This window comes from Eutrigla gurnardus, assembly GCF_963514095.1.
Source record: "Eutrigla gurnardus genome assembly, chromosome: 14".
In the NCBI taxonomy this organism is placed as follows: Eukaryota; Metazoa; Chordata; class Actinopteri; order Perciformes; family Triglidae; genus Eutrigla; species Eutrigla gurnardus.
Window position 1 is genome coordinate 23,361,352 of NC_139937.1, and position 20,633 is coordinate 23,381,984.

Sequence of the window (20,633 nt, forward strand, 5' to 3'; positions counted from 1 at the left end):
AATTCTTCAAACAGCAATCAAAGTCGGCAAATATTGTGCTTGCATCGCGTTAACACGTGACACAGAGAAGCTGCGACACTTTTTACAGATCTGGGTTCTGGGTCGCCCCCCGTTCTGTAATAAACCAAAAAAAGTCATAAAAGTTTTCATGACATGGTGATTTCATTTGGTCTCACGTTAGCTATTATGGGCTACTCGTGTCTCTGCAACCACAACAGCAAAATACTGCTTTCGTCCAGAGGGCCAGCTCAAATGGGCCGTTGCTCTGGCAACTTTCAGCAGCGACCTTGTGCACGCCCTTGTTTGCACGAGTCCACAGAGGTGCACCAACACTTGAGAGGCTCAGTTGTCGAGGATTTGGTTCTTCTTACACTTTGAATCTGCACCCATCCCACTTCTAATTTGAGTTTTGCTGCAGTGCAGACGTCATTACTATCCTGTGAGCTTCATAGTCTCCCTCCACTCGGAAATGTTTATTTATTTCCCCTTGATTAGGCGTGGGACGATATCAACATTTCCTGCCCATAGGAGACTGATATTTTCACAGTTTCATCATGACCTGAACACAAAACGTGCAACAAGCTTTCAGCAACATCGTTATAAAGTTGAACAAATTAACGATTTATAAATACAATAGTTCCCTGAAGTTTTATAAAGTTAAAACATATAAAATAAAGACCAGTGAGTCGATACTGAGGCATCAGAGCCAGGTAGTGCATTTTAAAATTAAATTATTTTATCGTCAAATCGGCTTAAAAAATGACTGATACCCATAAAAATGCTGAATATCGGCCCCTCGTCAAAATTATTCCATCAGTAGCTGAAATATCCCTCGTCATATAGAGTATGTTTTTCTACTGTGAGTGGAAAAAAACAGTATAAGCTTCTTATATCCGTTTGTTTTATTTTGAAAATCTTCAAGCCAACTGTGGTTGCAGTGGCTCGCTGTGACAGGTGAGGATCCGGAGAGGAAACGGTATTCTCTACCTGTTCTTGTGTCAGGCCTCGGTAGCGGATCCCTCCATCTCTGGGAGGCCGGATGATGCCACAGCCTGAGGAAGAAAACAAAAAAAAGAAGATGATGATGATGAAGAATGAAGGGCAAGAACAGCAGCGAGGGGAAACCTCCGTCTCCAGATAATGCAGGTGCATTACAGAAACATGACAGATTATCAATTTAACCGATGCTTCCCTCGCCGCACAAATTACAGCTCTTCATCCTGATCACTTAGTAATCTCCCCGGACTTCCTTCTTTCTGTCCATTAAGGCATATTAACACACACACATTCCCGCATACATTCAAACACAAGCACACACACAAATTACCTCCAGTTGATGAATTATGTATGGGCACGACGAGAGATGGAAGGGCACAGAGAATAATCAGAAACAATAGGCGGGCCATCTCTGGATCTGAAAGAGAGAGGAAGAGAGACATTTAGGGTTTTCTGAAGAAACAGAGGAGACGAAGGGGAAAAGGTGACTGAGAAAACAGTGCTGTCGGTCCTTAAAGGGATAAAACAGGAGGCATGCATCAACTTTTGGGCAACAACCTGCCTGCCTGTTCACGGAGAGGATGAGTCCACTCTGTTCTCTCCCTGCCTCTATTTGTATTTACAGTGCAGACGCTCTCCTTCAGCTGATAGCCAGCTTGGCTTCTTTTCAAAAGCCCCACACATAAAGTTTCATCTTGGGTTTTTTTTTGATGACTGATAGTGATATTTTTTATTTATTTTTTCCCCTCCAAAGCGGCTGCCCACAGAAACATTTGACGCCAAGTTGGAGTTTTCTTCATATCAGGGTCCGAAAAGTAAGCAGCTTGTGGACTCTGGACACAGAAACGCTCTCTGATGCCGAACAGAAAGGTGCTTTTATGCGTGTTGACAGATCGCACCGCTTCACCCTCCATCAGTTTAGCATGGCAGTCCAAACGCCAACACTGCTGGGTAGCTTTATTTTTAAGGGTCAATGCAGCACAACCAGACATTATGTTTTACATTCCATGCATGCTTCTCCTACATTACCCACAGTGCATCTTGACTGTTCACATCACTGACTTTGATGTGTAAAATCATTGGATTCCCCCTGAATTTCCCATCAAATCCACAAATAATATCTGTAATAGTCAACAATTAACAAATAGATCATATGGCCCAACCGTTAACGTTCATTTGAACCTACTTTACGCGTGCAAACACTCGTTTGCTTGACGAGGACGGTGAAACCACAGGCCACTTGGCCGCCACACTCAGATTTCATGAGTACAGAATGAGTGTGAAATGCAAACTAGCAAAAAAGAAAAAAAAAAAAAAAACCATTCAAAAGACCCTTGAGTCCCGTGAGCCGCGGCGCTCCAGGCAGGCAGGGAAACACGGGAGCACAACTGACTATCAATGATAAACACACTATATATAGCTGCTCATTTGCAGTTTTGAATAATAAATGTTGCTTTATGAGGCTGTCACGCATGCACAAACATAAACATACACACTCGACAAGGCAGTCGGGGGTGGAGGGTGTGTGTGTGTGTGTGTGTGTGTGTGTGGTGAGGGGGCCATAACAAAGCAAAGCACCACAGTGAGGGAGACAGATGGCAGCGAGGCTTGCTTGTGGAAGACAGACAAACTCTGCTGGATACTTCATTAGCGTTATCCAGTGTATTTTTAGAGTTCACTGACAAGACGCAAGCAAGAGGTAGACACCGCCAGCGTGTGTGTGTGTGTGTGTGTGTGTGTGTGTGTGTGTGTGTGTGTGTGTTGGCAGCTTCCAGTGTGGGCTTTTGTCCTGTGAGGGACGGAGGGGGGAAGAAGGACAGCCCAGCATGGAGTCATTAATATCAGCGATCACACACTGAGCCGGATGGAAGCAAACTATGTGTGTGAGTGTAGCATGGATGAAGCAGCCTATCCAGCATAAAGCCAGCTAACTCTGCAGCGGGGGGGGGGGGGGGGGGGGGGGGGGGGCAGTCGACCAGCCTCGAGCTTTAAATGCAATTAAGGCTTCAGCACCACGGACAGCGCCTTCACTGAGGCACTGCAGCCTCATGAAACACCTCGTTACCCAAAAAAGAGCCCCCGTCCAGCTCATCCGCATCCACCTCCCTAATGGTGAGCGGACCCAGACGACTTCCTCAGAATGCCGGAAGCTGCAATGGGAGAGAGGAAAAGGGGGAGAGAGCGAGCTAGAGAAGAGGGAGGAAAAAGAAGGATGATCCGGTCGCATTTCAGCACCACGGACAGCTCCACTGCCGGACACGCGCACATTAGACTGCTGGAGCCTATTTTGCGCGTGGCTGAGCATTGAACTGCTGAGACGTGAGGGTCACGGTGAGGCTGCCACCAACCGTATGCTGCCGGTAGTTACTTGTCGGCTGTTGACGAGGGAATCCGTGATGGCCTGTAAGAGGCAGGCCGACCATATTAACAAGCCCTCACACACACACACACACACACAGGAGGGCAGCTCTCTATCAATAAACGTACGGTATTAAAACGATACAACCTCACCTTTATGTTTATTTTTTTAAACCATACGACGACAATAAAAAACGTAGCAGCAGAGCGGATTCCTGCGAGGAGGAAGTCACACAAACGTGGCCTGTGGCCGTCGACAACGAATGGCCTTTGCATACAAATTGAAGAAACGGAATTTGGCGTCCGTGATTAAACGCGCGGGGAAGCGAGGCGTATTCTGGATTCATGTAGTCTCGCATTGCAACCATACAGTAATAGCAGCATCCATCTAGCCTCCCCCCCCACCCCCACCCCCACCCCCCCTCGGAGCAAAGCCGTATAGCATGTGTACTTACTATTACTTTCGATGCGCTCAGTCCAGATAGCAGCTCGTCCTCCGGGTGGATCCGCCGGGAGGGGTTGGGGGAAGCGCAGCGTCGGATTATTTGGTAGAAATGTGCATCTTTACAGCGATTTTATGGCTATATTAGTATGGCTATAAATGTGCAAGCTGCTCCGTTCGTAAACAGAATGTTACAGAGAGAAAAAACACTAAACGCATTTCACTCGGGGTTGTTGTTATTTTCTGTTCCTTCTTGTATTGCAGTTACGCATGGCAACGGTAAGAAATGACAGAAATCCGTACAAAAAAGAAACATACATGCACTATATACAAACGCATCCCTATAAACGACGAAACACCGATTCACCCACACTCCCCTCCCTTCTCTCTCTCTCCCCCTACAATCTTGAGCTGGTTCGCGACGTCACGATGGAGACGCACCGTGCGTAACAGCCCCTCCCTCCCTCCCTCTCACGCATTTAGCCGACCGCCGCCTCCCTCCTTCCCAACATGAAACGCGCTAAAGTCTGGGACAGTAAACACATCACAGCGCGTCTTACGAGGAGGAGCGTCGGGTTCATGGGAAGCTTGCAGCTTCATCCCAGCGTTAATAACCAGATCACGTGACTGGACGCGGCGCAGATATGGCGCCGCGGTATTAACAGCGACTACAACGTTGAGCCCTTTTTCTCCCCCAAGCTTTCCCAGTCTACAACACTGGTCATCCATCACATTACATCAAAGCCCATCACCTCCTTCACCTTCACCTCCACCTCCTCCTCCTCCCCCTCTTTGTTGTGTTCTTCCCCACAGTCCTCTGCTCCCATCTATTCTGAGACCCTGCTTCATATTTATGCATCTCTTGAATAATTGAAAGGCGTGCTGTGGAAGACATAACCTCACCATCCCTCTTCCTGCATCTGTCAAACGGGAACTCAGCATCCCCAACCTGCCGCTCTGCATGAACATCAGCAATAACTCCTGCAAGAGATTCAATCAAACGGGAAGTAATATGGGAATCGCACAAGCCCGAGAAGTGGGATTTGGTTTATTGATTATAGACATGATGATGCATAAACTGGAAAGTGACATCCCGACTAATTCACAAATGCCTTTAAAAGGGTGAAGACTAATTGTTAGGTGCAGGTGTTTCAGGTAAACTGCAACAAGGAGTTTAAATACACAAACTATCCAGAACGTCTGTACAACAAACTTGTCGAACATTCAAAACGCGTGTGACTGTACAAGTCAATATTTTCCAGCTTTGTAATAATTACATACATTTACAAGTCATCTCTCTGGCATCGTACACTTTGACAATCAAAAAGTACAATATCGTAAAATGAAATACAGCAGAACTAACTCTTCAAGTCTCATCAAAGAAAACAACGGCTGGGCGACTCAGATTATTAAAAATTAAATAAAAATAATCTTGGTCTTTAAATGGTTCTCAACAGAACTACAGATGAGTTCACAACAAAGTGCTGCTCATGCTAAACGTGTGTCAAGGCACAAAATTACAACAAGGGTCTTTAAAAAGAAGAATTTGCTGCCAAAGTAATCCGCTCATACAAATGTAAACTAAATCCAAACAATACAAAGTTGAGAAAGGCATCGTAAGACATTAAAAAAAAGAAAAACAGCTTCTTCTTCTTCCCTTAACTGCGGTCAGTTTTTCGTTTCAGCACGCGGCCCTGAAAGCATGTCATAAACGTGTGTTTCCATAGCCAACAAGGAGTGCATGCCGTCGGAGTGGAACGAGTCCGAATCATCTTCGGACTCCTCGTTTCAGGAATCTTCAAAAAACGCATTCTCTCGTGCCAGAAAACAAAGAAAGAAAGCACGCTGCTTTGCAGCATGTTAAATAAATATATGAAATGTGGATTCAAACATGCTTTTTTTCCCAACTGCAACGACGGAGAATCGCTTTCGTCATTTTTCCCTGCACACTAACTTGATGAGTGTGGATAAGAGTGTGGATAAGAGTGTGGATCCCCCCCCCCTCTACCTTGAAGCAGTCACTGATGAGACTCGACACGACCGGAGGGGGGGGGGGCAACAACGGAGGGTTTTTGTTTTCACGTGTCTCACTAAATTAGATCAACGATTAGCCTGGGAGAGGAAGAAATGGCGCCTTTCGTAACATCAGACTGGGCTTTGATCATTCTTCGCTGTTCCTTCATGCTCAAGAAACAAATTCTACCCAGAATCCCTCAGAGGGAGTGACTATACAGTGTACTTGTCCTGCGGGGGTTGAAAGCTCTTTAGAGTCAGGTAGTGTTCTAACTAGGCAGCAATATTAACTATTGATCAGTGTCAGTATTAGAATAATGTGTTGTCAGTCAACATGTGTGCTTATTTACACCATCATATCATCTACATTTACCTCACTCCAGTCTTACATGTTCCGCTAATTCACGGTTTTATACTTTGGTTGGTAAATGTGTGTTAAGATGTGTTAACACCAAACGCAAAGCAAATATTTTACGCAGCGCTACTGCATACAAAGTCAACTCAGAGATGCAAAATTGTGGCGTGAATGACGCAAACGTCTATCAGCGCTGAGATTCTCCTCCTGGCGTCACTGAATCCGAACTGGAGACATAAAACGTATCTTAGAGGTCTGTGGTCTCCCAGAGGTCTACGATAGGACCTCTCATTAGACTATGTGGAGGAACCAGAGGCTGTCTATGGCCCATCAACAAGGTCGTCTAAATGACGTTATCTTAAGTGCTAATGGAGCAGCTACAGAGCTCCGATCTAGCCGAACTCCATTCAGAAAACACGCATTTTAGAAGTTGTTTGCTTATCGTCTTGCAGACAGACCTAACAAAGCACGACTTCGGGCATTTTGCAAATTGTCGTCATTATGTAGTTACTTCGACACCCTTTTTTGATCCATTTACAACAATTAAATCCCAACAAAATAGTTTATTTTGGGTTAATACCGCTGTAGTAAACCAGCCGACGTGCGTCTTGCTATTCACAGTGAATACAGCTCAATTCAATTCACCGAGCACCTCTGGGTGATGTTGTGAACTCTGGCAGGACGCTGGTTGGTTTCCTGGCGTATCTGGGACTCCACAACATGTACAAAGCAGCAATATTGGTCATTTCAGCCATGACAGATGAAACATCGTCGGTGTCTATATCGAGGTAAGCTCCTCCCTCCTCTCTGGCGCATCTAGCGCGAGTAAAGCGAATAAACATTGCATCAAACTTGGCGCAATTAACGCAAGGTGAAAATTCGCTTTGCATTTGGTGTGAACACACCTTTAGGGATGCTTACCCTAATTAGTAATTCGATTTTTTCTCCGTAGCGATCACTTTACATTTGTAGCGCTTATAGCTGGGTTTTTTTTAATCAATCACAGCCTCACAAACTGAAGCTTCGGTGATGCTGCTTGTAAAACTGCTGCTGGCGCTCTTTGGCCGTTGTTTCTGCCAGCTTGGGTCTTCTATCCATCACTCCGCCTCGCTCTTTCTCCCCCTCATCCCCAGTTACGCTCCCTACATCGCTGAGGTCCCCGAGGTGCTCGATGGAGTCATATTTCTCCAAGTCAGAGGCGATGGTCTGCAGGCTGAAGATCGAAAGGGAATCCGACCCCGCCCGCTCCCTCTCCCTTTCATTCTCCTTCTCTTTCTCCAGGCCGATGGCTGCATCCACGTCATCCGACCCTGGTGTACTGCCGCCGCAGGCTCCACCTTCTTTCTTCACTTGGATGTCGGACTCGGCTCCAACGGGGGGACTCCGCCCAACGCAAACAGTGGTGCATCCTCCCTCGGCCTGGTCCCTCCCCCTCTGAGCATGAATCTGCTCACTGATTTGTTCCAAGTTCCGTAAGGCGATGGAGTAGCGGGTCTTCACCTTGGCTACTTGCTGTTCCAGCTGCAGCACTATGGCTTTGTTCTCCTGGAGTCACAGAGAGGGCGCAGCAACTTTTAACATCAATTTCAACATTGATTTTATGCCAAACGTGCATAACCCACCAGTGACCTCTAATTAATCCATAAAAAACAGAATATATAACAGCAGTTTTTGCAAACTCTGCAGAATATTTACAACAAAACGATTCTTGTGACAGAGAATCTTGTATGTGCTTTATGGTTGAGCCTCCTGTGTCTGCATTACCTCCAGAATGTGGTTGAACTGGGCCTTGAGCTCAAAGTAGGGTTTGGATTTCACAATGACTCTTTTGAGGGACTTTTGCAGCATCTGAACCCGAGCCTCGGCCTCCTGACAAGCGTGCGTGACGCGCATGTGCTCCCTCTCACTGCGAAGTCGTTCCTCCTCGGCTTCGTTGACCTGTGACAGACACGCAACAAGTTTGTGGCATCAACCTCTCTCTCTCTATAGATATATATATATATATATGAGACAATACATGACATAATAAGTGACATTTTTTAAAATTTGACAGTTTTATTACTGGGCTCTGTAAGGTTGGATGGAAATGGTGACACAGGCGTGCCATGTGAATTTCAAAATAAAGGCATATCTGAAAGATGATATATATAGATCCACACTGTATCGTTATACCCACACTATCCAAGATGTTTTGGAATATTTTTGTGTTCTTTGTACTTTCCAGTGAACACTTTAACTTGTCTGGTGACCTTGTTTTATAGCCTGTGTACCTCCCCCCTCTTTGTTACCTTGGAGGTAGCATGATTGAGCATCTCCTGCCAGGTGGGATCCAGGGTGTTCTTGCCATCAGCCATCAGACCCTGCTCTGCCACATAGACCATCTCCCTGGCAGCTGTGTGCATAGAGACGGCCCTCTCGTAGCTCAAAGCTGCCTTCTGGGTCTCCTGCTGCGCCTGGAGGGAGCAGACAAAACGTTTACAGCCTACAGAATTGGAATAGGGCCAAATACAATCAGATCTCTGTCAGAGCAACAGGTCAGAAAGGGAAAACAACCAGTTGGCTTTTATTTAAATGAATCATTTTGGAATTTCCCATGAAACAATTCACACACAGTTAGTACTCCTGTAGGAACAAAACAAGCATCTGGTATCCAGAGTGTGTGATGGGCTACATCCAGTTAAAATGGATGAAATTGTAGAAACAATATAGGAGAAGATGTGACCATCGAAAACGTGTCTACAGTTTTTGGCATGGGTAAAAATATAATAAAAATAAACAGTGCCTAGGGGGTTTGTAATGTTATGTGCACACACACAAACACAGAAAACAACTATGAGCACTCCTTCAGTGCTGTCAGGAACTGCTGTAACGTAACACCACATATGTGGAAACCACCTCCAAATGCCGTATGAACAATTAGAAGCAACAATACGGCAGGAAGGCCTCGTTTACACTGAGGCTAGAACTCAGTGTAACAGCAGCATGTCTTGGTATTATATTCCTTGCATCTTAATATAGTAAACTGTATTCCTGACAGGATTTGGTGAATGGCTAAATACAACTACTAGTTTCTTTTTTGCACATATATTATTGCAAAAACATTTGACACACATACAACATATTTAGATGTTTTGCAAATATTGTTTGCCTGTACCTCTTTTGCGAGGCGACGAGCTTCATAATAGGGCCGTGCTTTCTCTATGCAGCCACCAAGCTGAGAGCTCTGAGCATTTAGCTTCCTGGCAGACTCGGTGAGGATCTTACGGTACCCTGTTCTGGCATCCTGGATGGTTAAAGTATGAAAATGACAAGATTAGATTTACCTTGAAGAGATGCAAACCAGTGTCACACTATCCACTCCAAAACATGTTTCCATTTTAAGAGTTCTGACTTTACTCTGCCTAATGCTTAGACATATTGATAAAAAATTATCATATTGATGAGCACCGTCTGGGTAGACTAATAAAATATTCAACAACCGAGACAGCAGAGCAATTCCTAGGGTGGTACTCGGTGAATCTTTTCACATTTCTCAAGAGGTTTGTTTTGTCAAAATCAAAGTATTTTTATTCCATCTGAAGATTGAACAAATGCCCCGAAATAAGTAGAGAGCGCATTTTTATTTACTTGGAAATGTGTATTTGTACTTACATCCAACTGCAGCTCCAATCTGTTGATTTCTGCACTGGCTTCATTGAGATGCTCCAACTCTTCCTGTGTGTGTGTGTGTGGGGGTGACCAACGTGCAGCATTAGGGCCCCTATTCACAGCTAGATAGTATAAATATATTCTTCTAACACACACCGTCTGGGTGAAATTAACTCCATCTAATTTAATACAATTACAATTAAATGTAATAATGCTAGAATGTTTAAATGCACTAATAAGGCGCAGCAGGCACACCCACAAGCTGTAAGCTGGAGTTCAAATGAAATCGACTTCACAGGTATGTAACTATGGTGCAATTATCATGTCTGTGCAAGATAATCACTTTTACTACACATACATTTGACACAGCTCCGTTAAGCTTAATAAAAAATGATGCCACTATTAAGTTACCCACACAGGTAGCATTAACAATGACTACATCCGGGCTAGTTAATACTTCTACCTTGGAGGAGGTTAACAGAGTATTAAGATGGTTTTCATACCTGTATTCTGGGGTCCAGTTCCTCCTCATAGGGGCTGTGTAGTTGCTCTTCCATTCCTTTTTCACTTACAGCTTCCTCACAGGTGTTCCTGGGCGCCGTCTCTATCGTAGTTCCATTCGTTTCGGTAGCTTTGACCTCCTCCTCCCCGCCGGGTGTAACCTCCCTCCAATCGCCCGCATCTGATTCCCCGGAGCCGGCGGGGCTCTCACGCAAGTCGCCCGGCTCCATTCTAGGCCGCACGGTTCTCGCTAATAGCGGCGTTAGCAAAAGGTGGTTTACTTAACCAGCAAAAAAAACAAACAGTCCTTTCCAAAGCGAGTGTGATAATCAACAAGGGTAAATGAGAAAATACTCCCAGTGGTGGCGAGCGTTGTCGAGTTTGTAATCTGCCATATCACACCGAAACGCGAACCCCAACTGCACAGCTAGCCTAGCCTGCAGCCTAGCACGCTAACAGGCTAACGCCTGCCGGGGTGAATTTAACGGCGAACGTTACTGAACGGCAAACAGGTGAGAACGAAGAGCTGTCGTGAGATTGAAACGTACAAGGAGGCCCACCAGTATGTCCCCCCCACCACCATGTGTTGCCCCCTCCATCTCTTACCGGTTCTTCATTACCATAGCTAGGCTAGCTAGCTAGCGGTTTCGGTCTCACATCATCGTTTCAAATGAAGTAAACACAGAGGAGCGTTGGAAACGGACGCGTTTGGTCCACGTCGGCTACCGTAGACAGTCAGCCAATTCAATGAACGAAATGGGAAACTGGGCGACAACCATACGATGTCCAGCTAATGTATAAGATGCCATGTGGTATCACTATGTTCCTAAAGTCTAATGTTTAATCAGAATTTGAACTATAGCTTTTATTTCTACAGCATGGAATTTATGTTGGAATAATATTTTACAAATATAAACAAATAAATAAATTTATTTTGATTAAAATGTATGTATTTATAAATTTTATTGTATTAATTAATATAATAAAATTCATTTTATAAAATACATTACATTTAAATGTATTTACTTTAATAAACAAATATTTATTATAAATAAATAGTCTCTCACATGCTACATTTGATAGAATATTGAGTCAATGTTTAGATGGATGCCCAATTTCATCATATAAAAATAGCCTTTAATGACATCATGGTTATGCATTTCCATGTTCAATCTCTGCTAGAATTTAAAATAATGTTCTCTGGGTTTGAATAATGTTTGGCTGCACACGTTAACTTTTTTCTCTCGATATTATTAACCCATTAATACTGTAATGCATGCAATTGAACCGTGCACATGATCCTCACCATGAACTGTTCACTTTTTGGACATGTGTATATATGTATGTGTTTGTATATATATATATATATATATATATATATATATATGCTGCACCTTCTTGATAATATTCAGTTTTCCCTACAGTTTTTATCTTATTTTCATATCAAATGATGGTGTTCTTTCTGTAAAAGCTAAGTGAACTAACCAACTCATTAAAAAGCAACAGGGTGTATTGATTTTTTTTTTATTCCAAAAATATACAAACACAGGTAACAAACCTGTGAGGTGTAGTACATTGGAGAATCATTCAACAAAATTAATTGATATTAAAATGTAAGCTGGAAGAACTGATTTTCATAAAAGACAAAAAAAGATGAGAATCAAAATGATGAGTTATATACTGCAGTTATGACCCATCACCACCACTTTAAGCCAGCATACCCCGGGTTATATTTTCATATGTACCGGACATTAACAGTTGCAAATTAAGTGGCAAACTAGGTATTTGCATTGGATGCATTAATGAATGTCATGTGCACAATTAGAATATAAAAATAGATCTCTGGTAAATCACAGCAGTGTTGTCTAACAAACTGTTTAGGCTGTATCCTACACCGTAAGAAAAATGAAAAAAACCTGAGTAGCATTGGCAATAACCCCAACACCATAGACAATCCGTTCTGCATCATTACAATAATCTTAAAAGTACATATCATTGAATCGAAGAGAAGCTTTGAAGACACCAGTCTTTGGTCTGGAACGCTTTCCCCAACTGACATTCAGAGATTACAAAAAGGCTTGCAAGTTAAGGTTCTTCAGCTCCAGGTGGGATCATACCGGGTCCATCCTGGAGGAGGGGCCAAGTAGATTCTCTGTCCTCTTAAGAGGAAACTGACCACCCCTCTGTATCCTGTCCTCGGCACTCCAGACTTCAAGTCGTCCATGACTCCCAGGTTTTTGGCCAGCACTTTGAAACTGTCCTTTGTCGAGTATTGAAGGCGGAAGGGCCCAGGGCCCTTTAGATGCCCCCGCTTAGCATCGTCATATGAAACAACGGGAGCGCCGTAAACCTCCTTCTCAAAACGTTCTCTGTACGTCTCCTCCTTCAAGTAACTCAGGTCTAACTCGGTGAAAGGCACATATTCGGTATTCAGTTTAATGTATCGCAGGTACTTGTCATAAAACTGACCGAGACTCACTCCTTTCCGGCCGAAGGTCAAAGTTCGTGAGATCTCCGGCCGTATGCAGGCGCGGTTGCGGCGCTGCTCCGGCTGACGCATCCAGTCGTCCCAGAATGAAGCGGGCCACTTGGGCTCCAGCTCATCCCACGCCTCCCTGAGGAGCATCCAGCCCAGACCGGGAAAGAAGTCCGTCCTGTAGAGCAGGTTAGCCTTGCCTGGATCCACGTAGCCGTCCCGGCCATTGTCATTCCAGGCCGACACGCACCACAAACCGGGGTCGGATTTCAGGAGCGGCAGCAAGGCTCGGAAGTACTCAAAGAAGTCTGGCGCCACCTAGAGTAGGAGATGAATCATTAAATTCCAGCTGAAACGTGACATTAAGTGTTTTAAGGATTGAATAATTTATAAGCTGAGAAATATGGAACAACACATTGTTTTTATATGGATGTGGGTTTAATGGCTTAATTGTCTTTTGAATCTGATGTAATATTTACAATAAAATTAGAAACTGGAGCATTTTGCCAAAAATGGATGAAATGTTTACCTCAAGGTCATCCTCGACAATGATGACAGAGGAGTGAGAGAGGGTCTTGAACACCTGGTTGAGAGCCCAGTGGTAATGCCTGGAGATTTTGTAGTAACCCTGAAACTTCTTGTGCTCCGGCCGCACAGCGATGTCGGACAGGTCCGGCTGTTTCAGGTGAATTACTTGATCGCCGTAAGAACGGATGACCTCGGCCGTTTCGCCGTGCCCGCAGTCCTGACTCACTATGATCGGGAAAAGCTCCGCTGAGGGCCGGAGCTCCAGGAGTTTGTCCAAGCAGCGCCTCACGGTGACCCTGTTGCAGGCGATCACCAGGACGGGCATGACAGGCGGGGCGTCATCCTTGGGCCCGTTCCTGTTAGACGGCTCCCACAGCGCCTGTTGGTTCCTGATCTGCAGCAGGATCTTCTTCTGCATCTCGAGCTCCGCCTCGAACGTGTCCGCCATCCGGAGCACATCTCCCACCACGTCATTGGTGGGCCTCTCCGCCACCTGTCTCTGCTCTCGGCCGGGCTCGCCCGGCTGGCCGGGTTGGGGTCTGCCCCACAGCAGCAGCACCAGTATGGCGTTCCAGGTGACAAACAGGAACGTACCACAGAAAATGACAGAGCCTCTCTTGCGGAGCATGGCCCAGAAACTCAAGAGGGAGGGGGCGGCGGCGGCGGTGGGTTCGGGAGCACGGGGTCTGAAGGGGGAGACGTGTCCTCGTTACAGACAATGGGAATGGGATATGGGAAGATCAGCCTGCGTCTCATCACAAGCACATAATCAGAGACGTGGAGTCACACTTTGGTTGGCTGGGAGAGTTACTGAAGTTACAGGGACACAAAGAGGCGTCGATGAAGGCGAAGATAGCAGCGGCACGACAAAGGATGGGACTCATCTTGGTGTTAAGTTGCGATTCAGACCAGATTCCTCCACTTTGTAAATCCTCTTTTACCTGAAACAACAAGAACACAGTGTACTTTCAGAGAAATAAAAAAAACACCACATAAAAGGTGGCAACGGAAGTGGTAACACAAATAAATGAACCCTGGAAATCTGTGAATGTGTGTGTTCTTTGGTAGGAAGTTCACGTGAACCGGAGTGATGATTCACCGATCAACTGTCTGATCGATTTTTCTCGTCATCACCTGTGGCTGACTCGCTGTCTGCGCCAAAAACCGACAAAAAGAAGAGCCTAGCGTCAAACCCGGACCCCGCTGTGCTTCCTCTCCTCCCCCCTCCCCCCGCAGCACGACAGACAGGTTAAACCCGACAGACTGTAAATACTGGAGCTCGCGCAGGAGCGTGTGGAAATTAGCTCCTTACCGTCCGAGCGCGTCTTCTCTTTCTGCGGCCATTTCTTCGGTGACAACCGGATGGGGGGGAGGGGTTGGACGACGGGAGCCGAGAGGGAGGTCCGGGAGCCGGCGTGGAACTGCTCTCCTGCTGGTTCTCCGGTTAGGAACGCAACTTTACACCCTTTTCTTAGTTGTTTCGCCACAAGACTGGAAGAGGAGGAGGAGGAGGAGGAGGAGGGAGGGACAGGGGAATTAACACGACTTCCTGGGGAGCGAGCAGTCACCGGAAGTCCCGCCCTAACTGTCACCTTGAGAAATTACACAACTTTGACGTGTGAGTGGCTCTCTGTGGAGCCAATTAAGAAACAGCAGCCTCTGTGTGTGTGTGTGTGTGTGTGTGTGTGTGTGTGTGTGTGTGTGTGTGTGTGTGTGTGTGTGTGTGTGTGTGTGTGTGTGTGTGTGAAATACACTTCCTTCTGTCTGCCTGATGACAAACAAACACCATATAACAGATAGTGGTTCAGTGGGACGATATTAAAGTGTCCCTTCATGATTATTACCCGGCCAAAGCAACTGCGATGCGCGATATTTTCCCCCGATAATCATCAAAAAATTTGCTTAAATGGCAGCAGACCATAAACTGAAACCGCTTTGCATTTAGGCTATAGTTACGTGCCAACGGGCTCGCTCCTTTGCATTTTTAACATAAAAAGTTCTGCATTTAGATGACATTGTTTTGAGAGCGATCCGCATGCATCGGTAAAAAGCGAACCTAGCACGCTGTAGTGTGCATGCCAGGCCAGTAGTTGGCGTCCATTCATTCTTTTATATCGTGACGAGAGGACGTACAACTTTTCTTCATGAACGTCAAGTTTAAGTTAAAAACTATTTTAAATAAGTCTTTCTGCACAACTGAAGGTTAAATACATATTTAAAAAAATGCATTTTTGTATCCTGTATCTTTTTAATTAGCCTCCATTTCTTTTCTCTACCATGAAAGCGAGCTAGACAGCTTTTTTAAGTCACCTGTGACGATTTTCACAACGATCAATTATTACGAGTGTTTTTTATCACGATTATTTGCGATAAAATCCCATCTCTATTAACATCTTTTAAAACATATGCATTGATATAATTTAATATGCACATAGCATTTTAACTGTATTCATATATTTTATGGATTTTCATTTTTGATGCATTCATGTGGAAACATCACCAACGTTGCAGCTGGTGGTAATTTATTAGCAGGCTGATAAATACTTATATTATAACTACTTATATTTGGCCCTGCAAAGTGACTAGTCAACATAAATGTACAATATTGATTATAGATGTCAAATAAATGTTGGCTTGTCGGGTAAAAAAGTACATTTCCTCCTCTTAAATGTAGTGCAGTAAAATATGAAGGAAATACTCAAGTAGTACCACAAAACTACTTACGTACAGTACTCGGTTACTACTTGTTTGTATTCCACCCGCTGCCAATAATATAATGTAACACTGACAGGCATCATTCTGTGGCATAATTATATTTTTACTTCATCATTTCAGTACATTTTGCTGATAATACTTCAAATATTACACTTGTGAAGATTCTGAATACAAGAGAGTACATTTACATTGTTGTACTGCTACTTTTGCCGTACTTTAAATGACCTGAATTACTTCTTCCATCACACTAAAGTAACAAGTCTGTTTTGAAAATGTGAGGAGTAGAAAGATATTCGTTTTAAAATGCAGTGAAATTAAGTAAACAGTAAAAATACCTGAAAATTCTTCTTAAGTACAGTAACAAAGTATTTGTACTTTCCACCTCTGATACTTTGCAGCACATCCTGACAGTATGTCTTCTTTATATTGGCACCGAATATTTACATCTGTATTTATTAATATTTCACAGTATAAAATGAATTAAATAGCAGGAAAGTACTGTTTAGTGTGAATATTTCCACTTTGTGACATGTTTTACTTTTACTCTCTTCCATGTTGGCAAAATAAGTGTAACTGCCATTATTTTAATAAGTAAACATACTCATGTTTCATTCTGTGTTTATTGTAAGAGTGTTGCTCACTTTTTCCTTTTTTTAAACAACCAGTTGTTTTCTTCCATCACTGGAGTCCAAATGTGCAAAGTCATGTTAAAGTCAGTCAGGTCAGATCACAGAGTGTATTTGGACTCTCAGTCCGGTCTGTCCTGGTCCTCGGCTCTGATGACGTCACCGGGACTCTGGGCACTTTGTCCACTTGCCTGCCAGAGGACACACACAACGATTTGATCAGGTCGATTAGTTCTCGTGTCTGAGAAAGGTCACGTGGGGTCTCCCCCGGAAGTCTCACCTGCACGGCGGGGATTCCGGCGCTGCTGCTGCGGCTGCTGGACCTCCACAACACCGTCAGCTTCAACAACACCAGAGCGGTCAACGACGAGCACGTGCTCCTCAGCGCGGACCACCCGGTAAACACGAACCACGATATCCGCCCCGCGTCGTCCAAGAAACGCGGCGACGCTACGGACACTTTCAGGACGCCGACCGGGAACCCCCCGGTCCCCTTAACGAACAATATCTTACCCACGTGCGTGGCGTGCACGATCGTCTGCGTTATTCGGGAGCACGCGTGCGTCCCGTGCAGCTCGGATGTTTTCAGTCTGCGCTCCAGCTGACGCACCAGCGCGTTTTGGACAGCGCGCGCGTCGGAGTGCGCGTGACGTGGTTTATCAATAATCGCCCTAGGGTCTGTTTCTCTGAACGTTTTGCCTCGCGCTCGGGGCGACGCACGCGCCGCCCTCGGCGTCGTTCCCAGCGATCGAACGCGGTCCGCGTGGAGGAAAGGCTCGCGCGCCGACGCCTTGCTCGAGCGGCCGCGCTCAGCCGGAGACGCGCCGGCCAGCCCGAGGCCGTACGCCGCGGTGGCAGGCCGCTTGGTCGGCGGGTTCCTGGTCAAGATGTTTCCCCGACACCGCAGCACAGCGGACAGGGCGGAGGCGGAGGGAGTGGACGCCATGGAGGCCGAGAACATCCACAACAGGCCGCGTCTCTGTCGGGATTTTTCTCCTGTGGAGGTTTCTAGAGTTCAGAGTTAGAAAGGTTAATATGCGTCAGGGACCGGGGGGAGAGGGGGGGCTTTTCTGCTCCCGACCATATTTGCCTCGATGGGGGCTCAGGTGGGTGTGTCCTTTAGGCAGTGTTGGTGGGAGAAGTCACAAGTTATGTTATAAACTGATCACAAGAATGCAAACACTTGTTGAGCCTTTTAGTTCTCCTACTTCGTACCTGGACATGTGTAGCCTACTTTTTCTGATTGGTAACTATTTTATACTTTTTGGCTCGTCACTAAAAAGCAATGTTTGTCATGTCTCAGATGTCAGCTGGTTTTATCTGAATTATATTCAAGACCCAAATAGGTCAAACTGTCCAATATATTTCACCCAAAATATGTGTACAATACAGATTTCCTTCTTTTGAGACTAACAATCCTTTTCTGAATTAGAGCCAGTCATTCGGTCGAGTGTTCACAACGATCTTCCACAGAAACTGAAGGGTGACATAAATAACAAGATAGTGTTATGATGTTAACTAATGTGTTTACACCATCAGAGTGGGTCAGGTGTCCGACGACGACATGCAGGTTACTAAAAGGTAATCCACAACAAATCTGTTGTCTCAGTAGAGGACATGTCAGGAAAAGTCCACACTATACTGGTGACTTAAAAAAAACAACATCCAGATTAGTTTAAAGAAATAAAAGTGTTTTAAAAATACTGACCAATGAGTTTGAAAGTCTCAAAAAATGCTTTATTTAATGATGAGGTGAATACAAAGTCCACTGTCATGAGTGAAAAGAGCAAACACCTATGTACAAATATATTATATATATTATCTATATACAATGAGTTGATCTGTGACCTGATTATTGAAATCAGCCTGCCAAAGAGGTCCAAGCTTATCAATCGTTATGGACCCTTTCTCTACACAGACAGTATTTCTTTCACAGTAATCAAACACATTCAGAAAAGAGCAACAACAAGAAAAAACCAAACATGCAAGTTTGCCTGGTTTGCCGTGTTTCAATGTGCAACGTTGAGCATGCGTGTCCTTTTTTTTTTCTTAAAAAGGCGATGCCCTTGTTTTCCTTCATTTCATGTGTTCCAGTGCTACGTTTTCACCAAGAGGACAAAAGACCACCATGACATTCTCCCCCTCCACGTATCCCCCCTTCAGGGTCTAATCCCTGGAGGGGGTGGCGCCCCTGGAGGCCTGTTTGACGTCTGGTTATTAGGGTTAAAAGGCCGGGGGATGTTCACATTCGGTATGATCACGAAGGCCAGAATCCCCACCATCATGAGCGCCACGGTGATGGTGATGATGGCCGCCACCACGATGTAGTAGCAGCGCTCCGAGCGGAACAACCTGCGCAGGCGACCTCTGACCCTGTTTGGAGGCCTGCCTACGTGCACCACGGTGGCCGGTGCTATTCCCTCCTCCAGTGCACTCAGGTGGAGGTCGCCGTCCGCCGTCACCTGCCCCTCCTGGCTCTTTTTTTTGGGCAGGGTGATGGCGCTGCTGCCTGGAGGAGGGTTCTTCAGGAGCAGCTTTCCCTTGCTGCGCTTGAATCGGATGGACAGGGCCCTCTGCATGTCCGGTGGGAGTTTGCCTATGATGTCCTCGTTGTTGCCCAGGCGGGGCAGGTCCTGGCCGTGCGGGAGCTCCGTCAGCTCACGGCACACGGGGCAGGACAGCGTCTTGATTTCGGGGGAGGTCACGTTGATGCGAGCCAGGCACTCCAGGCAGAAGGTGTGACCGCACGCCAGCAGCTTCGGGGTCCTGAACGTGTTGTCGTATGAGCAGAAACACACGGCGCACTCGGTGTCCTCCACGTCATCTTCGGGGGGCTTCACCTTCCTCCTGTCGCTCTCCCGTCCCCGGGCCTCCTCACTCCTCCCCCGCCGCCTCCTCTCCCCCTGGTGCCTGCTCCTGCCCCTCTCCGAGTCGATACTCCTCGACCTCCTCACTTTTGCCGGCTTCGTCCACACGTTGTCCTTGGTGTTCCCCTCCTTCTGGCTGAGTTTGGGTTTGACGTTGGGGGCCTGTCGGGCTCCATGGCTGTGGCTCCGGCTCCGGTCCTCGGCCCTGCGTCTCTCCCTGTCACCGCTCATGTCGGAGGTAGAGTGCCAACGGGAGCTGTGGAAGGTTAAAGCTGGGATAAGTTTACTGGTGACCAGAAACCAGCAGAGCAGGAAACAAGACTGCAGGAATTTCCCTCCACAGCCGCTGTCGCCTTTTCACGATGATGAAGCAATAACGTCTAATCTCTTCGCTATCTTACACATCTATCGTAATAAAATGCTATCTGTTGATTTTATTTGATGCATGCGGCTGTTTTGCACTGATAGTGAGCGGCTGTATTTGTTTTATAGGCTTTCCTGCACAGAAATCCTCAGCAAACACGAGAACTGCAGGCCAAATGAGCCTGTATGGGACTCCTGCTGTCTCTGGGTTGAAACCTGTCAAGTAAAACTAAACCACGGACGACTCTTGTTGACTCGGCTGCATTGTCTCGAACCGTCATAGCAAACATTCCATCACACCCAGCCGTCTTACAAAGTCAGTCATTAACTCCTGCAGGAGGCACACAGTTAACATGTAAGCAGCTCACATCCATCAAATTGTAGGAAAAACGCAATTTTAGTTCGTCTTCATTAAGGGTTTTAAAATAAGTGACGTTTGCCGGCGAAGAGAACACTTCCTGACAGACAACATGTCAATAATTAGACAGAGCTTGGACACAACACTGCCCTGCAGAGGTGGAGGAGTATCTGATCACGTAGTCAGAGGTGATCTCCCCGGTAGAGAATAAGCAAGAGAATGAACATGCAGCAAACTTCATTACTCAAGAAGAAAAGGAAATCTTTACCGTTGGTGCCGTCTGTTAGCCGCTCTGTTCTTCTCTTCATTTGTGTCTTCCCTCTAACGTTTTGTTTTCTAATTGTAACACAGCTCTGCCTCCTCTGAGCCCTCCTCCTCGCCGCCTCT

General features: G+C 45.8%; 5 protein-coding genes across 5 annotated transcripts in view; all 5 read right to left on the reverse strand.

Annotated features, from left to right (window-relative positions):
• gabbr1a (gamma-aminobutyric acid (GABA) B receptor, 1a) overlaps nucleotides 1-4,144 on the reverse strand; it is a 60,849-nt gene extending 56,705 nt beyond the window's left edge. The window contains exons 1-3 of the mRNA XM_084026440.1: nucleotides 3,810-4,144; nucleotides 1,328-1,414; nucleotides 988-1,052 (exon numbers count right to left, since the gene is read on the reverse strand). Coding sequence (XP_083882566.1) covers nucleotides 988-1,052; nucleotides 1,328-1,406 — 144 coding nt within the window. The 5' untranslated portion in view covers nucleotides 1,407-1,414; nucleotides 3,810-4,144. The remainder of the gene's footprint in view (nucleotides 1-987; nucleotides 1,053-1,327; nucleotides 1,415-3,809) is intronic.
• Nucleotides 4,145-4,809: 665 nt separating this feature from the next.
• sh3bp5la (SH3-binding domain protein 5-like, a) lies at nucleotides 4,810-10,985 on the reverse strand. The gene is made up of 6 exons (XM_084026441.1): nucleotides 10,316-10,985; nucleotides 9,816-9,878; nucleotides 9,319-9,447; nucleotides 8,453-8,617; nucleotides 7,929-8,102; nucleotides 4,810-7,709 (listed from the first exon to the last, which is right to left on the reverse strand). The coding sequence occupies exons 1-6, from the start codon at nucleotides 10,541-10,543 to the stop codon at nucleotides 7,173-7,175; spliced, it is 1,296 nt and encodes a 431-aa protein (XP_083882567.1). The 5' UTR covers nucleotides 10,544-10,985; the 3' UTR covers nucleotides 4,810-7,172.
• Nucleotides 10,986-11,821: 836 nt separating this feature from the next.
• On the reverse strand, nucleotides 11,822-14,780 carry mgat1a (alpha-1,3-mannosyl-glycoprotein 2-beta-N-acetylglucosaminyltransferase a). Its single transcript, XM_084027939.1, has 3 exons — nucleotides 14,630-14,780; nucleotides 13,319-14,258; nucleotides 11,822-13,107 (listed from the first exon to the last, which is right to left on the reverse strand). Exons 2-3 carry the CDS (start codon nucleotides 13,943-13,945, stop codon nucleotides 12,409-12,411), a joined length of 1,326 nt encoding a protein of 441 aa, XP_083884065.1. The 5' UTR covers nucleotides 13,946-14,258; nucleotides 14,630-14,780; the 3' UTR covers nucleotides 11,822-12,408.
• A 1,893-nt stretch (nucleotides 14,781-16,673) lies between these two features.
• LOC311025172 (uncharacterized protein) lies at nucleotides 16,674-18,235 on the reverse strand. The gene is made up of 2 exons (XM_084027941.1): nucleotides 16,939-18,235; nucleotides 16,674-16,849 (listed from the first exon to the last, which is right to left on the reverse strand). The coding sequence occupies exons 1-2, from the start codon at nucleotides 17,617-17,619 to the stop codon at nucleotides 16,781-16,783; spliced, it is 750 nt and encodes a 249-aa protein (XP_083884067.1). The 5' UTR covers nucleotides 17,620-18,235; the 3' UTR covers nucleotides 16,674-16,780.
• Nucleotides 18,236-18,722: 487 nt separating this feature from the next.
• rnf183 (ring finger protein 183) lies at nucleotides 18,723-20,633 on the reverse strand. Its single transcript, XM_084027940.1, has 2 exons — nucleotides 20,515-20,633; nucleotides 18,723-19,781 (listed from the first exon to the last, which is right to left on the reverse strand). Exon 2 carries the CDS (start codon nucleotides 19,754-19,756, stop codon nucleotides 18,818-18,820), a length of 939 nt encoding a protein of 312 aa, XP_083884066.1. The 5' UTR covers nucleotides 19,757-19,781; nucleotides 20,515-20,633; the 3' UTR covers nucleotides 18,723-18,817.